General features: G+C 44.0%; 2 protein-coding genes across 3 annotated transcripts; one reads left to right on the forward strand and one right to left on the reverse strand.

Moving 5' to 3' along the window:
• The first annotated feature begins 18993 nt into the window (after positions 1-18993).
• LOC127344453 (uncharacterized) lies at positions 18994-22480 on the forward strand. 2 transcript variants are annotated; one of them, XM_051370733.2, is made up of 6 exons: positions 18994-19295; positions 19661-19739; positions 20506-20681; positions 20796-20850; positions 20933-20982; positions 22065-22480. In XM_051370733.2, exons 1-5 carry the CDS (start codon positions 19149-19151, stop codon positions 20947-20949), a joined length of 474 nt encoding a protein of 157 aa, XP_051226693.1. In that variant the 5' UTR covers positions 18994-19148; the 3' UTR covers positions 20950-20982; positions 22065-22480. The 2 variants fall into 2 exon arrangements, with proteins under 2 accessions (XP_051226693.1, XP_051226694.1); XM_051370734.2 differs by having other exon boundaries at positions 18995-19295; positions 19661-19736.
• An 8-nt stretch (positions 22481-22488) lies between these two features.
• Positions 22489-23176, reverse strand: LOC127344454 (uncharacterized). The gene is made up of 2 exons (XM_051370735.2): positions 22775-23176; positions 22489-22672 (listed from the first exon to the last, which is right to left on the reverse strand). The coding sequence occupies exons 1-2, from the start codon at positions 23106-23108 to the stop codon at positions 22656-22658; spliced, it is 351 nt and encodes a 116-aa protein (XP_051226695.1). The 5' UTR covers positions 23109-23176; the 3' UTR covers positions 22489-22655.
• Positions 23177-23392: the final 216 nt, after the last annotated feature.

The following is a 23392-nucleotide window of genomic DNA, read 5'->3' on the forward strand; positions in this document are numbered from 1 at the left end:
GAGAATGTGTACAACCAGGTTTTAGATTATATGATTGCTTTGCTAATTTGCACCGGTTCAATGCCCCTTTCTCTCACGATAGAACATGCCACCTAGGAAAAATGCTAACATGGAAGCTAAGTTAATTAACAAAGACGGTCCTGACCTTTGAAGATCGAGTGGGGCCTTCTCTTTACCAATACAAAAATTGATAATGACTTGTTTGATTTAAAGTAAAATGTAGGAAAACTAAAACATTGTGATTCATATAATTGGTCCTTGAAGCATTGTCTCATTCGTAGGATGAGGAAAAAGAAAAGCACCAACAAAATCCTTTGAATGTCATTTGAAGGGGAAAACATATAGCAATTAATTAACATATATTAAGACTTTCTTTGTTTACTAAGCGTAGGATCGAGGCAAAGCATGATGCATGTATCATTGATGGGACCCATCTAATTAGCTATGGAGCATTGTTACTCGAACCCATGTGTTTTTACCATATTGATGTGATTCAAAAACCTCATATGATTTTTCCATGTGTTTTAAAATCTGCTATTTTGAATGCGCATCACTATTTAAAATCTGCTATTTTGAATGTGCCTCACTATGGAGGTTGTAATTTGTAAAGGAGTTCTTCAAGTCTGGGATTATGCCGGAGGGCATAAATGATACTATCATAGTTCTTATTCCAAATAAATAAAAATCATATGTGCTTAAAAGATTGCAGACCCATTAGTCTGTGTAGTGTTATATATAAAATTGTTTCTAAATGCTTGGTAAATAGACTTAGACCTATTCTACAAGACATCATAGCTCCGAACTAGAGTGCCTTCATCCCTGGTCACTTAATTACTGACAATGCGTTATTAGCTTTTGAATGCATTCATGCTCTACAGAAAAGCAATGATGGGAAAAGTAAATTCTGCGGGTACAAATTAGATCTGACCAAGGCCTACGACATGGTAGACTTGAATTACTTGGAAGAAATTCTAAAAAAAACTGGGTTTTGTAGAGTGGATTTCTTAGGTTATGCCTTGTGTGAGAACTGTCACTTACTATGTCAGGTTCAATGGAAATGTCTTGGAGAAGTTTATGCTGACGCGAGGTCTTCGGCAAGGTAATCCATCATCACCATACCTCTCCTTCTTGTGGGCGATGATTTATCAAGGTTGTTACAAGATGAAATCGACAAGGGGCAAATTAAAGATCTGAAGGTGTGCAGACGTAGTCCAGGTATATCACATCTTTTATTTGCAGATGGTAATCTTTTGTTCTTTGAGGCAAGTGCAGATCAAGCAAATAAAGCAACTAGCCAGCGCCTTAGCCCTGGTAAGTGATCTCTGCTACTAGGGAACAAGTGTACATAAAATCAAGGTCAAGTAGTGGCATCCATTTTGGACATCCAAATAGTAGGATTTGAAGAGAAATATCTTGGTCTACCCGTCCTTGAAAGACGTATGAAAGATGTCATATTTCAGCCAGTAAAGGAGAAGATCAAAAAGAGTGTCTCTGACAGATGTCTTGATCAAATCTGTAATACAAGCCATTACTACCTATGCTATGAGTGTGTTTAACTTCTCAGACGGATTGTATGAAGATCTGATGAAGTTAACCAGAGACTTCTGGTGGGATGAAGAGAAGGATGGAAGAAGAATGCATTGGATAAGCTAGGATAAAGTAACAAGAAGAAAAGGACAGGGGGGGAATGGGATTTAGAGACTTACACCTTGAAAGTATAGAGATGGTAAACCTAGAGGGGGGGGGGTGAATAGGTTTCTACAGATTTTAATTCTTTCTTTGCAATATTAGGCTTTGCGGAATATAAAGATGAGCCTAATGCAAACTAGGTGAAGCAACCTATATGAGGATACAACTAACTCGAGCACGAAGGCTCTCACAGCGATTAAATCACAAGTAAGGAGTTCGGTTAGAGATAACCGATAGCACGCGGAGACGAGGATGTATTCCCGTGTTCCCTTGCTTTGCAACAAGGTACGTCACGTTTGGAGGAGTGGAGGTCCCACGAAGGATTCCCCGCGCCACGAAGGCTCACCCTATTCTCCGGAGCCTATCCCACGAAGGAATAGCTCACTCACTTGTGGTAGACTTTGAGGTAGCCTCCAAACCTTCACAATCTTGCCCGGAGCAAATCCACAGCCCGGATGCTTCCGGACTCCTTTTGCCTACCTAGGGTTTCCAAGGAACCCTAGGAAGCAAGCTTCTCAATGAATACAAGGGGGAATGAGATTTGGCTTGGTAGAACGGTAGATCGGGTCCTCCTCTAATGATTCCCCGGAAGGATTTGAGTTTGAGTGGAGGAGGAGGGAGATCTGAGGCTTTTGGTGTTTCTAGCAATGGAGTATGAGAGAGAGAGCTCAAGAACAGTTTGTAGTGTAGTGCCTAACTGTTCAGAGGTAGGAGAAGACCTATTTATAGTGTTCTTCTAAATACGGCCGTTGGTCACTTGCCACATCAGCAGATTCTTCGAGGAACCCGGTCAACCGGATGTTGCGCCGGACAGGCGGTCCACAGCTCGGCCGACCGGCCACGTATCGGCCGGCCGGTTTCCAACCGAGCTGGGACCGGGACTTGACCGGGCAGGCTTCGGCTTACCGGATGTGGCCCGGATGTCACAAAAGAAACCGGTTGCTGACCGGCCGCTCGGTCAGCGCCTGGCCGACCGGGCCGTGGACCGGAGCAGCCGGTCCGAAACCGGGCTGGTGACCGGACGCGTGCCGGATGGCTTCATTTCTTTACTGGATGTCGCCCGGATGGCACCGGTCCAGGGTCCGGTTGGCGACCGGGCTGCCCGGTGCCAGGGCCGGTCCGACCGGATCCGTGGACCGGCCTCGGCTCGTAAAAACTAGCTGATTTTTCGTCGAATTGGGGGTCTCACGTTGCCTTTTGTTCCATTGCTACACCATCATACCTCTTTGGCTAATACCTGAAAGTCATCTTGTAGGCATGTATTAGTCCAAATACTCTAGCACGGTGTCATAGATACCAAAATAATGGATAAGGGTGAAATACCCTTACAATCTCCCCCTTTTTGGTATACGATGACAAACCGAGCTAGAGTAACACATAGATATTATGATAAGCTCTAAACCTTGATTCCATAGAAGATATTACGACAGCTCCCCCATAATGTGTGCACTTGGAGAGTTTGCGTTTGAATGCAAAGTGCACCATTTGTGGAATATGAGAAGCTCCCCCAATATCTTTAGGAAACAAGCATGGTATGGACAAGTATATCAACATATATAAGCATAAAGCATGATTATCCTAACATAGAGTAGCACACATAATAGTCGTCCATACATATTACATGAATCATTCAAAGTAGCAAATGGTTCTTGAGAAATCAAAGCAAATACGCACAAGCCATATAAAATCCAAATAAAGCAACTCCCATGGCTTGTGACAACGAAAGAACCCCGTAATTCTAGACTCTACTCTCTTCTCCCCCTTTGGCATCGGAACACCAAAAAGGCGAAGAAAAGAGGAGAGATGCTAGCGTCCCATCAATAGAAGTGGGGCACCGCGGATGGAGAGTCGCCATCACCATCCCCATCGTCATCCTCGTCATCATCATCCTCATCATCATCCTCTTCATCATCATCCTCATTACCGTCATCATCCTCTTCATCATCATCATCAGCAGGAGGTGCATGAGCAAATCTACCACCAAAGTACAGAGAAGGATCAAAGTTCTGGAACATCTCATCAGTGAGAGGAGGCATCTCCCAGTCTTGTGCATGGACAGGCTCCAACTCAGGGCCAGGAGGAGGGATAGGCACATTCCTAGCAGCCATGAACTCATTTTGGCGCCTCCTTGTCTCTTGGTTCAAAGCGAGACTTTGATGTGCAACATCATGTGTAGTTTTGCACATCTCGCCATAAGCGAGAGAAGAACCGTGCGACACCCCGCGGGGGGCGACGAGAGGAGCTGGAGCTAGCATGGTCATGGCGTGCCTTGGACCGGCGCTCAGAAGGCATCATTTCCGGAACATCCGGGTTATCACCTTGGGCAGGGATTTTGAAGGCTTCCATCCTGACCCGCTCACCTAAAACATTGAGAGGTGCGGGCACAACCTTGTTGATGAGCAGCTGAACGTACTGGGCAAGGTTAGGAGTCAACCTCTCGCGAACACAGCGCCGTAACTCGCAGTAGATGAGATCACAGCCATCAATAGGTTGCCGGTGCTCCGGGAGACAATAGTACATCAAGTTCAGATGGTATGCACGGCATTCACTTGTATCGCCGGACTTGCTGATGAGAGTCTCACGGAAGAGCTTGGCAAGCAAGAGGTAGGAGTAGTACATCCCGGATATGGTGGGAGGTCCAGGTGTGGGCTCCGGCGGATAGCAACCAGCAATGTCCCCACGGTTGAACTTCTGCTGAGAATATATCTTGAAGCCAGAAGTACGCCCGCCACCAAACCCCAAGGCTTCACAGAAATCAAGATAGTTGCAAGTGTATTGCTGTTTGCCCGTCATCCAAGTCATAGTCCGAGCTGCATCATCATGGAAAAAGACTGTGCAGTGGAACTGTCTCACCAAGGTTGGACAATAGCACCCATCAGTAGGTGTCAAGCACATAAGATCATACAACCCCATCCGCCTCAAGGTCGCAACCACAAAGCGGAACTTGGTGGCTTCATACATTCCAATGACATCCTTGATGGCCTTGGGCATAACAATGGTGCCTTCTTCATGTACTCGCGGGAGTCATAGAATTCTTCCCACATGACTTGCTGTGTGTTGGTCCAGAAGAATTGATCTCCACCTGTGTAAGTGGGTTCCGCAAAGCGATAGGGGTTGGACTCTCTGAGTCTTCTCCATGCCCCAATATGCACACTGCCAACATGGAAATCTGGCAGTACCTCATCACCATCCTGTGCTGCCTCTTTATCTTTCCTCTTATTGGCAGATTTCTTGATTCGGCCTCCAGTTGAGCTGCCACCCCTAGTCAGAGGATCACGACTAGTAGAGCGCCGGGGTGGAACCCCGGAGCTCCTCCCTCTCTTGGCAACATGGCCAGGGTTCGCTTCAGTCCATTCATCACCTGTGAATCAGCATAATAGGGAGAGGATAGCAAGGAGGTAAGTGTACATGTCATCAGCATATGTGAGGAAGCCAAAAGCATAGCCTAGGTTCAAGTGTCTCGACGAGATCATGCGAAAAAGCTGAGCGAGCCGGCGCAGGAGCCGGTCCGACCGGACGACAGACCGGACGAGCCGGTTGGCCATCCGGTTTGACCGGGCTGTGCGCCGGACCAGCCGGTCGAGAGGCCGGTCGACCGGGCTGTGGACCGGGTCATGCTGAGTTGTAACGTTTGCCCAGAAATTCGACATAAAATCATGCAAAACTCACAAACTTGAACATAGATTATACCAGGAGAGTGAACAATGTGCATAGGAGGGGTGTGACACACTAGGTGGCATGAGGACTTACTAACCCTAACCCTAACCCTAATTTTTCTCAACTTTCCTCAAAAATGAGCAATGTGGGAGGGAAAGCAAGAGGGAGAGGGATAGGGAGAAAGATTTACCCGAAGACATTGTCCTCTTGGCCCAAGTGAGCAAGAGGAACTCGTGAAGAAGGCTTGAGGACCAAATCCTCACGATCTCCCAAACTAGCTTGAGAGGGACCAAATGCTTTGGTGAAGATGCTTGCGAGATCCCGATCTATGTTTGTGTGAAGTTTGGGGAGAATCTAGTGGTGGGAAGTGCCTAGGATGTGGTGGAGATGGTGGAGGCGGCGGCCATGGAGGTTGGAGAGGTGGGGGATAATGAGGAAGAAGATCCCCAAGGGGTATCCTCTTCAAATCATAACAGCCCGCACGGCCGGTCGGGCACCCGGTCAACCGGGCTGCTGGATCGGACGACCCGGCGCACAAAGCCGGTCCGACCGGGCCGTTGACCGGCCGTAGATGCTTTTCCCAAAAATGTGTCATTTTGCCTCGTTTTGCCCCTATTCTTTGTGTAAATGTGTGTGAGTGCTCATATGATGACATGTACATATAGATAGATAGATAATGATGAGATGAGCATAGACATGGGATTGGAAAACACAAAGTTCTCTAGGCATACCCATTGGAGTGAAAATGCAAACAAGATACAAATAGCTACAATGGGCATGATTCGAAGTATATCAAGAATCATAAGAGCATTTTGAAATAGTTTTTGCAATAAGATCATTTGGCCTTATATAGTCAAATTAAGTTGTAATGAAGGCTCAATGAGGGGCGGGGGATTACTCCCCCTATGTGAAAGCGCAAATGTCATGAGACCTCGAAGAGACATGCTTGGGTCCATATAATGACATTGGGTCTATTTATGTTGCACACATAGGTATGCATCATACCAAGACATGGTAAGATGACTATCCCCATATGTGCTATGCCTCTAAGCTAGATAGCAAGATAAATGCAAGAATATAGTGCAAGAAGTTAATCAATCCAAGTTTTTAGGATCAAGAATACCAAGTTCTCCTCTTAAGTTAACAAAGCGGGCTTCATCCAAAGGCTTAGTGAAAATATCCGCCAATTGGTAGGTTGTTCCCACATGAGTGAGATCAATATCCTTATTGGCAACATGATCACGTAGGAAGTGATGGCGAATGTCAATATGTTTGGTGCGACAATGTTGAACCGGGTTGTTGGCGATCTTTATTGCACTTTCATTGTCACAAAGAAGAGGCACCGTACCAAGAGACACACCATAGTCTTTCAAGGTTTGCTTCATCCATAACAATTGAGTGCAACAAGATGCCGCGGATATGTATTCGGCTTCGGCGGTGGATAGGGCGGTGGAGTTTTGTTTCTTGGATGACCAACTCACCAATGACCGGCCAATAAATTGGCAAGCCCGGAGGTAGACTTCCGATCAACCTTATCACCGGCCCAATCGGAATCCGAATAGCCAATGAGTTCAAAGGTTGACCCCTTTGGATACCATAGCCCGAGAGTAGGAGTGAGAACAAGGTATCTTAGTATCCGTTTGACCGCCACTAAATGGCTCTCCTTGGGAGCGGATTGAAAACGAGCACACATCCCTACACTTAGCATGATATCCGGCCTAGAGGCACAAAGGTAGAGCAAGGATCCTATCATGGAGCGGTATACCTTTATGTCCACATCCTTCTCACCGTCACATGAACCAAGTTGCCCCTTTACGGGCATGGGTGTCTTCATTGGACTTGCATTGGTCATGTTGAATTTCTTGAGCATGTCCTTCACATACTTTTCTTGAGAGATGAAGGTGCCTTTTGCAAGTTGCCTCACTTGGAAGCCTAGAAAGAACTTCAACTCTCCCATCATGGACATCTCAAATTTCCTAGTCATCAATAGCTCAAAAGCTTTGTTATGATTGGGGTTAGTTCCACCAAAAATAATATCATCAACATATATTTGACATATAAAGAGGCCACCCCCTTTAACCCGCTTGGTGAAAAGGGTGGAATCGACCGTACCCATGCAAAACCCATCATGTAGTAAGAAATCCCTAAGGAACTCATACCAAGCACGTGGAGCTTGCTTGAGACCGTAGAGTGCCTTATGGAGTAAATACACGTGGTTGGGTCGGCATGGGTCTTCGAAACCCGGGGGTTGAGCCACATATGCGGTTTCTTTTAGGGGACCATTCAAAAATGCACTTTTCACATCCATTTGATATAATTTGAAATTGTGGAAAGATGCAAATGCAAGCAAAAGACGAATAGCTTCAAGACGGGCTACCGGCGCAAAGGTATCCTCAAAATCCATACCTTCTATTTGGGCAAACCCTTGCGCCACTAACCTTGCTTTGTTTCGTATAACAATGCCATTCTCATCTTGCTTGTTCTTGAATACCCATTTGGTCCCAATGACATTGATGCGATGATCCTTGGGTCTCTCAACTAGAGACCATACTTCATTACGAGTGAAACACTCCAATTCTTCTTGCATGGCAATTACCCAATCCGGATCAACCAAGGCTTCATGTACCTTAAGTGGTTCAAAACTAGACACAAAAGCATGATGTTGACAATAAGTGATAAGTAATGCATGGTGTCTACGAGTTACCACTCCTCTTGAGATGCTACCAAGGACTTGATCCACTTTCATGTCACTTGCCCTTGTAGCGGCCTTGATCTTCCGAATGGTTCCTTCATGATCAATGAATTCATCTCTTGCAAGTACTTGATCATGAGGGACCACTTGAGCTTGATCATGAGTAGAGGATGTTTCTTGATCGTCATCATGATCTTGCTCCATGGAATGAGGATCTTCTTCTTGTTCTTCGGATTGAGACTCATCTTGAGTGGAGGATGGTTCTTGAGTTGCACTTGATGGTTCGGCTTGAGTTGAGCTAGGCTCTACTTGTGGCGTGCTTGAGACATCTACTCCATCATCTTGATCATCGTTATGAACCTCCATGGGCCGGATGTGTCCAATGCCCATATGCTTGATGGCACTAGATGGATCAACATCATTACCCGCAACACATGGAACAACTTGCTCCACTTGGGAGCCATTATCCTCCAAGAACACCACGTCACAAGATACTTCAATAGTCCCGAGGACCGGTTGTAGTATCTATAGGCGTGAGAGTTCTCCGCATATCCAACAAATATACCCTCTATGGTTCTAGTTTCAAATTTACCGAGCTTTCCTTTGTTGTTCTTAACAAGGCATTTGCATCCAAAGACACGAATATACATGACATTAGGCTTGTTACCGGTAAGGAGCTCGTATGGGGTTTTGTTGTGGAGGGGACGGAGGAAGAGCCGGTTGGAGTAGTGGACGGCCGTAGAGATGGCTTCTCCCCAAAAGTTGTGGGGTGAGTTGAATTCACTCAACATGGTTCTTGCCATCTCAATGATAGTCCGGTTCTTCCTTTCAACAACACCATTTTGTTGAGGGGTGTATGGCGCCGAAAACTCATGCTTGATGCCCTCATCATCCACAAACTCTTGCATAGTGTAGTTCTTGAACTCGGTGCCATTGTCGGTCCTAATTGCCTTGATCTCGGATTCATACATACGTTGAGCTTTCTTGGCGAAGGTGATGAACTCTCTATGGGTCTCGTCCTTAGACTTAAGGAGAAAGACCCAAGAGTATCTTGAGTAATCATCAACAATGACAAGTCCATACTTGCTTCCACCAAGAGTATCATAGTGTGATGGCCCAAAAAGGTCCAAATGAAGGAGCTCCAAAGGCCTAGATGTGGTAACAATACTCTTGATGGGATGCTTCTTCTTGAGTTGCTTTCCGGCTACACATGCACTACAAACACGATCTTTCTCAAAAGAAACACCGGTTAGTCCCACAATATGTTCACCCTTTAGGAGTTGTTTAAGATTCCTCATGTTAACATGACCAAGGCGGCGATGCCACAACCATCCTTCGTCATGCTTGGCCGCCATTAGACATGTGGAGAAGGAGGGGCTCTCTTTCGAGAGGTCAACCACATAAAGGTTGTTCTCCACAAATCCAACAAGGACCAATTTGAGATTGTCACTCCTAAAGACTTGCACATAATATTTAGTGAAATATGAATTGTAACCGGCATCGGCAAGATGATATATAGAAAGTAAGTTATAGCCAAGGTGTTCAACAAGCATAACCGTCTCAAGGCACAAGTCCTTAGAGATTGCTACCTTGCCATATCCAAGTACCTTTCCCTTTGAGTTGTCACCAAAGGTAATGCTTGACTTCTTGTGGATATCTTCAATGAATTGATCAAGCACACCTTTTCCTCCGGTCATATGATTGGTGCATCCACTATCAAACACCCATTTTGGACCACCGGAGGAATACCCCTACAAGATCAAGTAGAGGATTTAGGAACCCATCGATTAATGGGTTCCTTTGCAATGGCAACAATATCTTTTGGTACCCAAATTGAGTACTCTCTATAAGCATAGCCATTAGGAGGGCCAACATAGTTAGCATAGACATCACCATAATAATCAACAAATAATGCATAGTGATCGTTTGGCCCCGTGGGCACCACTAGTGGCTTTGCCCTTTGAGGCTTTGCCATTGTTAGTGACCTTCTTGTTCTTATCTTGAGCGGGTTTCTCCTTCTTGTAGTTGTTCTTCTTGTGAGACTTGGGAGTATATCCAAGTCCATACTTTTGATTGTTTGACCTTTGCTTACTCAAGAGGTCATCCAATCCCATCTTGTTCTTGGCGGTGGTGAACTTTGCAAGTTCCTTTGTTAGCCTAACATTTTCCTCAAGAATAGATGCTTGCTCACAAGAAGATTCATTAGGATGATAGTCAAGACCATATTTGGTCACCAAGGATTCAAGATATGCATTGGTCTCAACATGCAAAGAAAGTTCCTCTTGTAAACGAACATGTTCCTCAACAAGTTTAGCATGCTCACTAGTAAAGGAAATGGAGGAACAAGCAAGCTTTTCAACATCAATGGGATCCTTCATTGATCCAAGAGCCTTTTTGTAGGATTCTTGAAGTAGATCATGATTCTCTCCAAGTTTCTTGAGCTCATCCTTGACAAGCTTGTTAGCTCTTTCAAGGTGGTCAAGATCCCTAGTGAGAGAAGCATGAGCAACTTCAAGTTCCTCCTTTGAAGCATTGAGCTCTTGGGTCAATAATTGAGCCCTATCAATAGTTTCTAGGTCCTTAACTTTATCAAGTTCATAAGTTTCAATTTGTTGCTTAAGGCCTTGAGATATGCACCTTTCGGTTTTTAGCTCTTGTCTTAGGAGATTGAATCTCCGTTCCTTCTCATTCAATTGATATTCTAATTCCTCAATGGACTCATCCTTTTCTTTGAGTGAGTCCATCAAGAAATCAAACTTGACAAGAGCTTCACCACGAAGGGTGCATCTAACATCATAGAGTTCCTTAAGCATAGTTAATTCTTCTTGATCTTCGTTTTCATCGTCAAGAACACTAGATAGGGAAGGTGGAGGTTCCATTACCTTGGTTTCCCTTGCCATAAGACAAGAGCCAATGATTGGAGAGGAGGGAGAGTCATCGGAGTCATCATCTTGAGTTGTTCTTGCCATGAAGGAAGAGCCAACATCATTCTCCGTGGAGTAATCTTTGGAGTAGTCATATGTGAAGAGTGACCCGGGCTTAGAGTATGCTAAACCGGCCACTCCGCCTCCTTCTCCTCATCTTCCTCTTCTTCATCGGACAAGTACTCGGCCCCAACAAAAGCTCTTCCCTTGTTCTTCTTGTACCGATCGTTGATTGGGTTCGGCTTCAATCTTGGTTTGACCCCTTTGATGAACTTTGGCTTGTCTACCCTTTTCTCATAAGGGCACTCATTTGCAAAGTGGTTATCTTCATCACAATTGTAGCAAGTTCTCTTCTTCTTCTTGTCATTGAGGAGCATTGGGAACTTTGCCTTGTACTTCTTGGCAAAGAAAGCAAAGTCGGTAGCAATGTCACTAGTTGAAGTCATCTCTTCATCTTCTTCAATCTCATAGTCTTCTTTGCTTTCATGGTCGGCTCTAGCTTTGAGAGCAAGGTTGTGTGACGCTTCATGGTTGTGTGAGGCTTCATCAACACGGTTCATTGCCTTGAGCCTCTTCCCGGCTTTGGCCATGCTTTCATTGGCGGCCACATAGGAGACAAGATCATCGGAGTTGAGATCGGCACTCTTGGTCATGATTTGCAAGTTGAGTCCAAGGTTGGTGTCTTCTTGTTTGACGGCAATCATAGCAATGACCTTGGATTTTATGAAGGCTTCGTTCATCTCAAATCCGTCATTGTACTTCTCAACACCAAGTCCCTTGACCCTTACTTTCAGAGCACCAAGCCTAGCATAGGCATCAAATATGGATTCTCCATCTCGAATCATGAATTGGTAGGCCTCTTGCTTTGCGGTCTCATAGAGAGCTGATTGGATCAAATCGGTTCCCTCTTGTAGTACTACGATCCGATCCCACAACTCTTTAGCGGAGACAATGTCATCGACTTGATCAAGAAGCTTGCGGTTGATGCCACTTCTAATCTTGTCACGTGCGGATGCATTGAGTTGACGGTTGTAGAACTCGGTGGAGGTCAACCGAGTGGGATCTTGTGGCTCCGGATATCCATGAACAATGAGCTCCCATAGCTCCACACCTGCACTGCGAATATGAGATTCCATAGCAGATTTCCAATGTGGAAAGTGAGTTCCATCGTAATGGGGAACGGTCCCACTATGGTTTATATGAGGCATGGGTGAAGTGTTTCTAGGATAGTTATAGTTAACATCATGGTAGGACTCCTTAGAGACCGAAGCCCCACTAGAAGTTCCACCCGCAGCTAGGTTCTTAAGCATGGCAGTCATTTACGCCATTTGGTTTTGTAGCTCATCCTCCTTTTTCTTCTTCTCGGCCTCATATGCCAAGAATCTAGATTTCATCTCTTTAACCGAAAGGTTAGAGTCTTCATCTAGACCCTCGAAGAGTTTATCCATCTCACTCTTAAGGCGGTGAAGCCCTTAATAAGAGTCCGTGCTACGATACCAATTGAAAGTATAGAGATGGTAAACCTAGAGGGGGTGAATAGGTTTCTCTGATTTTAATTCTTTCTTTGCAATATTAGGCTTTGCGGAATATAAAGATGAGCCTAATGCAAACTAGGTGAAGCAACCTATATGAGGATACAACTAACTCGAGCACGAAGGCTCTCACAGTGATTAAATCACAAGTAAGGAGTTCGGTTAGAGATAACCGATAGCACGCGGAGACGAGGATGTATTCCCGTGTTCCCTTGCTTTGCAACAAGGTACGTCACGTTTGGAGGAGTGGAGGTCCCACGAAGGATTCCCCGCGCCACGAAGGCTCACCCTATTCTCCGGAGCCTATCCCACGAAGGAATAGCTCACTCACTTGTGGTAGACTTTGAGGTAGCCTCCAAACCTTCACAATCTTGCCCGGAGCAAATCCACAGCCCGGATGCTTCCGGACTCCTTTTGCCTACCTAGGGTTTCCAAGGAACCCTAGGAAGCAAGCTTCTCAATGAATACAAGGGGGAATGAGATTTGGCTTGGTAGAACGGTAGATCGGGTCCTCCTCTAATGATTCCCCGGAAGGATTTGAGTTTGAGTGGAGGAGGAGGGAGATCTGAGGCTTTTGGTGTTTCTAGCAATGGAGTATGAGAGAGAGAGCTCAAGAACAGTTTGTAGTGTAGTGCCTAACTGTTCAGAGGTAGGAGAAGACCTATTTATAGTGTTCTTCTAAATACGGCCGTTGGTCACTTGCCACATCAGCAGATTCTTCGAGGAACCCGGTCAACCGGATTTTGCGCCGGACAGGCCGGTCCACAGCCCGGTCAGACCGGGCCACAGACCGGGCCGGCCGGTTTCCAACCGGAGCTGGGACCGGGACTTGACCGGGCAGGCTTCTGGGCTTACTGGATGTGGCCCGGATGTCACAGGCGCAGAAACCGGTTGCTGACCGGGCCGCTGGTCAGCGCCCGGTCGAGCCGGCCGTGGACCGGAGCAGCCGGTCCGAAACCGGGCTGGTGACCGGACGCGTGCCGGATGGCTTCATTTCTTTACTGGATGTCGCCCGGATGGCACCGGTCCAGGGTCCGGTTGGCGACCGGGCTGCCCGGTGCCAGGGCCGGTCCGACCGGATCTGTGACCGGCCTGGCTCAGAAAAACTAGCTGATTTTTCGTCGAATTGGGGGGGTCTCCCGTTGCCTTTTGTTCCATTGCTACACCATCATACCTCTTTGGCTAATACCTGAAAGTCATCTTGTAGGCATGTATTAGTCCAAATACTCTAGCACGGTGTCATAGATACCAAAATAATGGATAAGGGTGAAATACCCTTACACACCTCTTTAACCAGGCTGTCCTAGCTAGGCAGGCTTGGCGCCTAATTGCTTACCCAGATAGCCTTTGCGCTAGGGTATTAAAAGCGAAATATTATCCAAATGGAGAATTAACTGATACCACCTTCATTAGGAATGCTTCTCCATGTTGGCAAGGAATTACTCACGGCTTGGACCTGTTGAAGAAGGGCATGGTCTGGCGTATAGAAAATGAAAAGAAAGTAAGAATCTGGAGAGATAATTAGATTCCGAGGGGAGATATGAAAGTTAGTGCAAATTTATCAAACTCCAAACTCAGAAAAGTGGATAAAATAATCAACCATGAGGATAGAACATGGAAGGAGAATTTGATCAGGGATATCTTTATGGACCATGATGCTGAAGAAATTTTGAAGATCCGACTGCCAAGGAATGATGAGGAGGATTTCATTGCATGGACTGCTGAAAAACATGGAATGTTTAGTGTGAAGAGTGCGTACAATCTGGCACTTGATCTCAAGTTATATAATCCTCCAAATTCTAGTGGAAACAATAGTGGAGATAGGGAACTTTGGAATACTATTTGGAAGGCAAATGTTTCCCCAAAGGTGAAGATTTTCACGTGGAAGCTTGCAACAAATAGTTTAGCAGTGCAAGTTAATAGAAGTAAAAGAATCCCAAATATGCTCCCTATTTGTACCATTTGCGGTATGGAAGAGGAAACATTGTACCATGCAACTATGAAGTGCGCCCACGCAATGGAAATTAGACAAGGTCTAGCCAATAGCTGGAAGTTACCTTGTGAGAATGATCTTTGGTGTACATGAGATGATTGGGTTCTGGTCCTTCATGACAAACTGAATAAAGACATGAGGGACAAACTCATGTTTATCTGGTGGAGGGCTTGGCATCATAGAAATAATATGATCTTCAGTGATGGTAAGATTTCTATATATTACAATTCGATTAGTTTCTTACAGAACTATCTAGCTACATTGCAGAATTTGAAGAAGGGGGATATAGTGGTGGATAGAAAGGGTAAAATAAAAATAGATATTCCACCAAGCTTGAATGTGATTTCTCCAAATTAAACGTGGAGAAACAGAAAGGTAAAACCTGGGAGAAGCCTCCTGATGGGTGGAAAAGTGTAATGTTGATGCCAGTTTCCTGGTGGACAATAAGAAGGGCAGCTGGGGGCGATCATTCAAAATCATCTTGGAGATACTATTCTGTCCGCTTGGGGAGTTATACAAAATTGCCAAAGTGCTGGAATGGAAGAAGCTATTGCGTGCCTGGAAGGTTTTAAACTGGGTGCTGCTAATAGCGCTTTGAACCTAGTTATTGAAACTGATTGTGTTGTTGTTATTGAGGCTTTCGAGGATGACATCAGGGTCAGGTATGAGCTATGTTTCATTTCAAAGGACTTCAAAAGGATGAAACCTACATATCTACAATTTATCCTATCCAAAGTTAGCAGATCTTGTAATAATGTAGCTCATGGTTTATGTCAATTTAGCCATAGTGTGTTGTGTGATGGGGTTTTACAAGGTGTGGTGCGGACTTGCGTGTCGAAAGCGACCTTGAAAGTTTGTAACCAAACCTTTGTTATCTGATTAATACACAACACATTTTCAAAAAAAAAAATCCAGGTGTTTTTCCTATTCTTATATTTTTAAGTGATGTGAATCAAATAAGCCCTGAGGTTTTTACATAAAATTATAAGACACATATGCATTTTCAGAATTTGAACGAACCACAATGCCCTCACTTAGTCGACTAACAAATAAAGATGAAGATAGCATATGTTAATCTTGATATGTATATTATCACGAGGCATGAGCTATATTTAGTTCTTTACCTCACAAGCTATATTATCACGAGGCATGAGCTATAATCATGTCCATTTATCTATCTATTAATCCAAATGATAATCTATTGAAGCTTGTTTTAGAGGAGCCTAAAACACACAAGGATCATACAATCTTTCTTTGTTTATTTATATATAATTATATATGCTTCAAGCCTTCAATTCATGTGTCTATTCATATTATGTTTTCGAGTAATTAGACCGAGTATGTGCATCTCATAGGCTGTGGTGGAAGCTAGATATGCAAATACATCTACAATTCACATAGTATTTTACCTAGTTTAATAGTCGGGACTAATCATCCACTCCCAGGGCATGTTTACGTGGGTGCATTAGTGCTATCCAAGAAAAAAGTATACATACCAATCTATTACCGATTCAGTATACTTTATTGTCTTGATGTGCATCAACAAACCCTATTATATGGAAGCCTGCCAAACCTAGGTGATTTCTTTGAGTTTGGTAGTTGAAGCTCGTGGTAAAATAATTAAATAAACATATGCAATATTTTTACTTGAAAATGCATTATGGAATAATATGGTATGACAAAAAGAAAAACGGATTTTGCCTTTCAAGGACATTCTGAAGACCAAATAGGCTTGATGTATAATATGATAAATGTCAAAATTGTAGGTAGATGAAATTGATCATCAATTTATTTGTACAGTTTTTTATGACTTACAAGAAACATGTTAAAATGAATTCATAAAAATCTGGTAAGACCACTATTTGTTTCCAGTATGGTATAGATCACACACCTTTCATGTGCATGCTCAAGGTTAGACTAGAAGTAAAAAAAAACTTGAAAAAAAATCAACATACATCTCAAATCTTAAGTGCGTAGAATCTCTTATGTTCCCTCGTGTTTGGTTGCATGTATAAGCTTCGGACCATGAGTTATATGAAGAAGCCAAAAATGGTGTTGGGAAACACTCAAAATAGTTTTTTTTTTCTAGGGCGAGGCCTCAATCAACACAAACAAGCAAGATTTCGGTCTTACATGTGTCATTGGATGCATCTCCATCTTCGCACTAATGCACACAATGTCCAAACCTGATTATATCTCTCCTAGGACTCAGTTAGTTAATTTTTTTCTTATGCAAGCAATTAAGAAGTAGGACCTTTATGAAGATCGCATGTAGTTCGCATATCTCGAGAGTAGCACGCTCGCTTGGGGCTGGTTGCCGAACTGATGCATACAACCAATAATGTCCTAAAGGTACTCCTTATGCACATTTATCACTGTTGTCGTTATCTATGCATCAAATGCAAGTGCTATGTATTTCAACATTTCTCTTACCAACCAAATGGAATCCAAAGAAGACCCTCCTTAGCCTCTGCTACACATAAAGCCCCAAAAGTCTTCCCCTCACACTACAATCGATACCAATTTTATTGGTGTGGCGTCTTTGTCATTTGACTTATTACACCCATCGCCACAAACAGTGGTTCCTCATTATTCTTTACATGCTTTAACCTCCGCATTTTCATCGTTTGCGCATTTACACTTTATTATGTTGGTTCAGAGCGTCAGAGGTAAAATTGCAAATAGCAAGGCATATATTTTCTTACAAGTTATAAGTGACCTCATGCATGGAAAGTACAACATGCGTCTTTGATTCAAGGTCTCACGGAAAACTGAAGGATGGGATCATCATGGGTCGTTCGGGTTCAGATGACATACCTATAAGTTTTAGTGGATTATATTCGTAGAAAAATTTGCCATGCAGCTTCTTGGGTTTATACAATTGTATACCATTGGAACTTCCCCCATTATATATATCCATGCAATTCTAAGGAATAAATTGTATTTGGCTCTACCTTGTTTTAATTTTTTCTTAATTTCAATGATGAGGTGGCATACACTTAACCTTTTAGAGCACAACAGATTCTGGTATGACCCAACTGGCAATATATATTGGAAAACAGTTTATCGTCAATTACTATAAAACATCGATATTGGCATTCAACATATCAATGAAAATTTTGAGCTTTGGGCCATGCTTTAAAAGGTGCAGCTTGATGACGACAAGCCGGATTGCATCACCTAGAACGGTTTGGCATCTGAGGAGTACTCAGTTTGCTCACTTAGAAAGTTTGTTTCCCACAGTCTTGAAGCCGAGGGTTTTGTACCAACTGGGCCCTTCCCAAAAGTTTTTTGCATGGCCCATTTTCCAGGACAGTGTTTGTACAGTGGATAGCCCGCAATAGAGAAGTTGACCAAATTATGGTCTTCGCCAATTTTTTGAAAGGGTCGGAAACTATGGCACACATCATGTCCAAGTGTCGATATTCTTTGAGAGTCTGGAACAACATTTTGGCTTGGCTCGGGCTTGGGCTTGGGCTTGGGATTGATCCCTCCCATAGATCCGCCTGAACAAACTTCGACAAGGCCAAAAAAGCAGTGGCTCTCTATTGGGACGTCGTTGGCGTGCGGAGGAAAGACACGTCATCGCTCCTCATGCTTATCTCTTGGGAACTTTGGAACGAGCTAAACACAAAGGCTTCTCGAAAATACCCACTCCATTGCGTCCCGCATAATTAGCAAGATCAAATCTGAAGCAATTAACTAGGGCTTGTCCGACGCTAAACACTTGCCGTGAGAGTAAAACCTTACGTGTTTTATGTTTATCCTCTTTGGCTTCCTTGTCGTGAGCTCTTCTTAATTCATGAGACAAGGCACAAAATTTGTTTCCGTTCCAGAAAAAAATAAATATGGGCATGACAACCAACTATTGAGTTTCGCTATTCCTTTTGTACGAAGCAAAATGCCTTTAAAATTTCTTCATATGTGAGTGTTTTTTTGTGCGTGTTGAATCATGCATATGGGTCTGTTTTTCCTAATTTAAATCCCTCCATTGCATTTCATATGAACCATCCATTATTTACCCAAAACCTATAGAAAGATCCGTTCGTTCTTCGTGGGATGCAATAGGGGGTCTTAAAAAAAATGGATCCATCAAAAACCACGAAAGCCGTCCTGTTCATTTGTTTTGAACTAGACTAGATGTTGGTCCTTGTAGGATCGTACTGCGTGTCAGTGACACGCATCCTCCTGTCAGCAGCTCCCCATTCTCCCGAGCCCGGTGGGCAACGTGACCGACTGACCGCCGACGTGGGATCCGTGGTGTAGCCGTGGATCAGCATCACATCCTTCACTATCAAGTCTCGTCGCCGTTCTCCCGCCAGCCGCACCTACCCATCTTCGCTACCGCTACTGCCCGACGTCAACAGTTCCGCCTGGACGGCGAGTCGGCGACGGCGCGACGCGTTCACTGCGAGGGCATCCACCGTTTTTCCACATAAGCCCCTGGAGATCTACGTAATAGCCGCACCCGGTCCCCGGCCCCGACGCCTTTAAATGCGGGCACGCATGGAGGGCCGGAGCAGAGCGCCACGAGTCGAGTAGTTGAGCAGTAGCCTGCGCTTCCCTAGGCTCCCCGTCTCTCCTCTCCGCCGCCTGCAACCGCTTCCCGTGCCCTAGCCCGCAGCAGCTCTCCTCCTCCTTTCCATCCGTCCATCCCCAAAATGGAGCCCAAGAAGTCCTCCGCGCAGAGCCTCCCCCAGCCCCGCGCGGCCACCAAGAAGTCGCCTCCCCGCGCCGCCGCCGATGCCGCCGCCGGAGCCGGAGTCGAGTCCCCGTTGAGCAGCCTGTTCCAGCCGACGTCCCACGGGGTACACGTTTTCCCCATGCCCTTTTCCCTGTTCGTCGTTATGCATCTGCAGTTCGACGTGATCCTTTTTTTTGCTTAGCGTTGGGGTCAATTTCGAGGCTGTAGTTGACAGTTCTGAACAGGCTAGATCAGATTCTCCCTTTTATTCACGCGATAATTTAGTTCCTTATTATGCGCCTTCCTTTTTATTAAGTGAATATGCGAGAATTTGCTAGATTTCAGTCTACACATACGCCTTCCTTTCCCAGAATTTTCAAGTAGATTTCGATTATTTTATTTAGGAGATTCTTATTATTGTCACGTTGGTATATCTATTAATAATTCGGAACTAATTTATTCGTGTTCCATTTTTTTTTGTCTATCAAGGTAAACGGCAAAGAGCAGGACCTGTACGCCATCCTTTTCAAAGGCCAGAACGGGAGTGCTCAGGCTAGCATCACAGGTAGTTGTACAACTTCCACGTCTCGTCTTTCCTTTATGCCGCTCTGACGCTATACTGTGAAACTGAAAGGGAATACTACGTCACGCCTCTTTATGGCCGAAATATTGTTTTGACGAAACAATATGCTATTAATTATTGCCGAGGAGGATCTAAAAAAATATATCCAGTAACAGCTACCAACATAGAAACATTTAATCAGCTTTAATTAATCAGCAGATTACCTACCTTTTTTACTTTTCAGAAATAAAAGAGAATTAATTATGATTTTAGATATTTTTTCATAGTATGGACCCTTCATCTTTGGCTGCCATTTGCATAGACTGGCCATCTTCATCCAACCTGAAATTTCCGTTTCCACTAATCATTGGTTGCTTTTTCATTAAGTAATACTCTATCATATTGGTGATTATCTTACTTCGCTTGGATCACTTGGGAATGCCACAACAGCAAAATAACTAACAGGTTGATTTTTTTACCACCAACATAGAAATATTTAATCAGCTTTAATTAATCAGCAGATTACCTACCTTTTTTACTTTTCAGAAATAAAAGAGAAATAATTCCAGGTCTAGAAAAAAAATTGAAGTTTTGGAGCCTTCATATTTGGCTGCCATTTGCATAGACTGGCTATCTTCATCCAACCTGAAATTTCCGTTTCCACTAATAATTCATTGATTTTTTCAATTTAGTAAATATCATATGTTGATTATCTTACTTGGCTTGGATCACTTCGAGAGAAAAATAACTGACAGATTGATTTGCATACCAGATGGTAAACCCCAGTGGAGTCCTGCTAAAAGTCGAATGCCATACACCAAGGAAAACAAACAATCGCACACATATGACTCGGTTGGTACGTCATCTTGCTTTGGTTCTTCTGTGCACTATGGTGGCCGGGACTATTATGGCAGCTTTGCACCTAAGCAATCCTCGGAATACAATGATGTAAGAAATTGCTAAACCAAAAGCATAATTCATAAGTACTTTAAATTTCCTTTTTTAATCGACACTTACTGCTATGCGCTACCAGTATTTTGAACACTTCTTTATTCATTTCAGTACAAGTCAGCTAACAAGGATCCAGTCACAGATTCTCACGGCGACTGGTGGCAAGGTACTATAGTGATATCCTATATTTCGATATATGCATGACCTAAATTTTATGGTTAAATGATATCTATTTGTTTTTGTTTCAGGATCATTTAACTACTAAGCAAGCTTGGTGTCCTCTCCCTTCTCGAACAAGGTAAACGGGAGGATCTTACTATTGGTTACAGTCCTGTTATTTACTTACATGTAATATATTACATTTTGTTGCCTTTGATTTGCTTTCTGGACTCCCAAATAAATATAAACAACTGATAGTTCATAGATACCCACTTGTGCTCACTTGGCCTCTGTAGGCTACCAGTTATCTTGTTCACTTAGCGGACATATTCTCCCATCATTTTTTGTTTCACTAGTCAGAATAGTTCTAGTAAATCACAAATTACTCTAAATATGGGATGAGAAGTAGTTACTACTAATATCTGAAATTATGAGCCTAACTATCCTTTTCCTATAAAAGTCTATTTCCTACCTCTTCCTTTTCTACTTACAATATAATTTTACTGAAAACTAAGTCTAATTATTCATCGCTGTGTCAGTGTCAACTGTCAAGGCTTTGACGTTGATGCCTAATTTGGTTTCTAAGTAACTAGCTGTGAGATTGATGTACGAGGATGTAATTGTGGTGGACATAACAAAAATCAGTGGGCGAAAACTTTAGTTAACTACCTACTTTTTACGTCCCCATCCCTATGTTAAGGATGAACAGTAAGTTACTCGTTTTAAATGCACTCCGACGGCCTAGAATCTTACCCAGTGAATTCACTTTAGATGAGAAAGTAACAGCAAAAGTGTGCTCACCTATTGTGCAGATGTCCCATTAAGTTGAATCACTTGCTATGCTATTACTTTGTCTTTGAGAAACATAATTACTCCAGAAGAGGATAAGGCTCAGGCTCCACTTATGCTGCTGTGTTAGTATCAATTAAATTATTCTACTCCGTATAAAATTGTTTTATTGTAAAGGGAGTTACATATCGAATTTCTATTTTCAATAAAGAAGCCTGTCAGTCCTAAGTTTTAACTACTTCCTAAGAGTACCAATCATGATAACTTATCCGGAACCAAGTTATCAGATGGTTCGATCTTCTTCTTTTTTTATCTAGAAAGTTATCAGATGTATCCTGTAGCTAAAGCTGCCGTATGTCTTCTGTCTCCTGGTAATTATTACCTGTGATTTTCTCATGGTACTTAATTATTTTATTCGTTTACTGTTGGCAGGAAATCGAATGGGAGATGTTGAAGCTGTTTTCCTTGATAGTATCGCTTACCTTACATAGTGGCGTCACATTCGCTCAACCTGTGGTGGCAGTATTTGGATGCATCATCACTCCTGGGCAGATGCAGTGTGTGCCTTTACCTTTTTTCTTCCATAGTATGTTGTGCTTTAGCTTTGGAAAAAAATGTAATGAACTTACAAATACCTCAAGAGTTAGGTCTCAGCCTGCATAAAGAGTCCCTACTCCATTCTGCCAAATATAGGCAGTCTGGTCTCTGACTCTACATATGAATCATGTTTGTCTTGTACTGTAGGATCCTCTCTCCAGACCAAAAGTGCTGGAGAAGCAGAGATCATTTACAATGTACCAGAACTGTACTCCTGGAATTTCATAGAAGTTTGGAAAGTGTTCTTCTCATGCATGAATTTCAGAAAGCTGCTTTATTCCAACAGAGGAAGTAGTAGTACAAAACGTATTGTTATTCAGAAAAGATAAAAGAAAAGGTTTGACGTGACAAAGATCACAGCAGCTTCATATATGTTGGAAAGTTCCAAGAGTTTGACAGCCCTTCCTGTTCCAAAATATCTGCTCCTCATGGCAGGGTGTATGCTGCACAGGAAAAACAGAGGAAATGTTGATATGTTGGACAGTTCTAACTTCTAAGTAGAAACATTGGACACTGAACAGAGAGAGAGAGAGAGAGAGACTTACGGCCGCATTTGTATCCCTTAGGGCGGTTGGCGATGGCGCAGCGCTTGGGGATGGTCATGGCGATGGCGGGCTTAACGCCGGCCTGGCGCGCGGTGTTGGACAGCATGACGGCGCAGAGGCACTTGGGGTTGCGGCCGATGGCGCGTATCTGGGTGCAGCAGCTGGGCGGCACCGCGGCGCGCGGGTTCTGCGTGGCCGCCGCGCAGGGGGCGAGCTTGAGCGCCATCTTGTCCACGGCCACGCGGCCGCACTCCCCGGCGCCGCTCGCCGTCCCCAGCCCGGCCACCAGAAGCATCGCGAGGAAGAAGAGGCACCTCACCGCCTTGGGTTCCATTTCGTTGCCGCTAGCTTCTCTCTGCAACGCACAGCACCACACACTCTAGCTTCTGTCTGCAATGCACTTCACTCTGATGATGATCGTCTCGGCGTCTCGTAAGGGGTTTATATACAGCTCTCCGGCGTGGAGTGTGGATGGAGGCCATTGATGGCTGTTTGAAAGATTTCGCCCGGTACATGGTGTGGAAGGACGCGAGTGGAGGATGCACTGCCGTTCCGTTCCCTTCTCTTTCGGCCGCGCGCATGGCGCACACTGAGCTCTCCGTAATTCCATTTAGAGCA

This window comes from Lolium perenne, chromosome 3 (assembly GCF_019359855.2).
Source record: "Lolium perenne isolate Kyuss_39 chromosome 3, Kyuss_2.0, whole genome shotgun sequence".
NCBI lineage: Eukaryota > Viridiplantae > Streptophyta > Magnoliopsida > Poales > Poaceae > Lolium > Lolium perenne.